We start from the raw sequence: 876 nt of genomic DNA, 5'->3' as shown, positions 1-876 counted from the left end.
TCACCGACGCATGAATATCCCTGAAATGACTCATCTCTGGTGTACTAGCTCCCGAGACTTCCGTGGTGGCATTCGTAGTATGTCCTACATCTCTGGAATACCGTTTCTCCCACAAACGAACGCAACACTCAATTGACAAAGTCAAAAATGCGAGTAAAGTACCGGCGCCAAGAACGAGAAACATTCCCTGTGTGTCATCGAGCGCCAGTGGCCGATCCTGTACTGGGATTTTCCGTTTTTTATATTCCTCCGATACCTGAAAATGTAAATTCCCGTGTGATTCATCCATTTCACCCTCACCCATTTCACCCCCATCCACTTCATCGCCACCCATTTCACTCCCACCCACTTCATCGCCACCCACTTCATCGCCACCCACTTCACTCCCACCCACTTCATCGCCACCCACTTCACTCCCACCCAAATCAAAAAATTAAAAATCAATTACCGGCAGTAAGAAACCCTCGGCTGTCCTCTGAACATCCCATTCCACGTCTCTGATGATCTTTTGAGTGAGACCAGATTGTCGAGCTCGAATAATAACTTTATTGAATGCCTCTGTGTAAATCGAATTCTTTGGAAGTGCAAAAGTCACTCCAAAATTCAGAAGACATTCTTTACTTATGTGCATTGATGATCTCATCGTAGTCCAACTGGAAAGAAATATTTTCCAAGAAATTTTTCATTGCATTTGTATATCTTTCAATTTTTTTAATATAAATTATTTTAAAATGGATTAATTCACCATTCAATGTGTAACTGAATTGCAGATGTGATTGATAATGTCATTTAATTGGTTTAATTAATTATCGATTGGTACTACCTGGGAGTAAATTGCTCTTGCACGATGTATTGAAGAAGAATTTTGGATCCAAT

At 40.9% G+C, this 876-nt stretch overlaps 1 protein-coding gene across 1 annotated transcript in view; it reads right to left on the bottom strand.

Moving 5' to 3' along the window:
• The window catches only part of LOC105265443 (glutamate receptor ionotropic, delta-2), a gene marked incomplete at its 3' end in the record, with an annotated part of 3,677 nt that continues 2,801 nt past the window's right edge, over positions 1 to 876 (bottom strand). The window contains 3 exon segments of the mRNA XM_011302916.1: positions 1 to 256; positions 449 to 653; positions 824 to 876. Of these exon segments, the coding sequence (XP_011301218.1) occupies positions 1 to 256; positions 449 to 653; positions 824 to 876 (514 nt within the window).

The sequence above is a fragment of the Fopius arisanus genome, unplaced genomic scaffold (genome assembly GCF_000806365.1).
Source record: "Fopius arisanus strain USDA-PBARC FA_bdor unplaced genomic scaffold, ASM80636v1 scaffold00029, whole genome shotgun sequence".
Classification (NCBI taxonomy): Eukaryota; Metazoa; Arthropoda; class Insecta; order Hymenoptera; family Braconidae; genus Fopius; species Fopius arisanus.
Note: the sequence above shows the minus strand (reverse complement) of the source record. Positions and strands in the feature narration are given on the sequence as shown.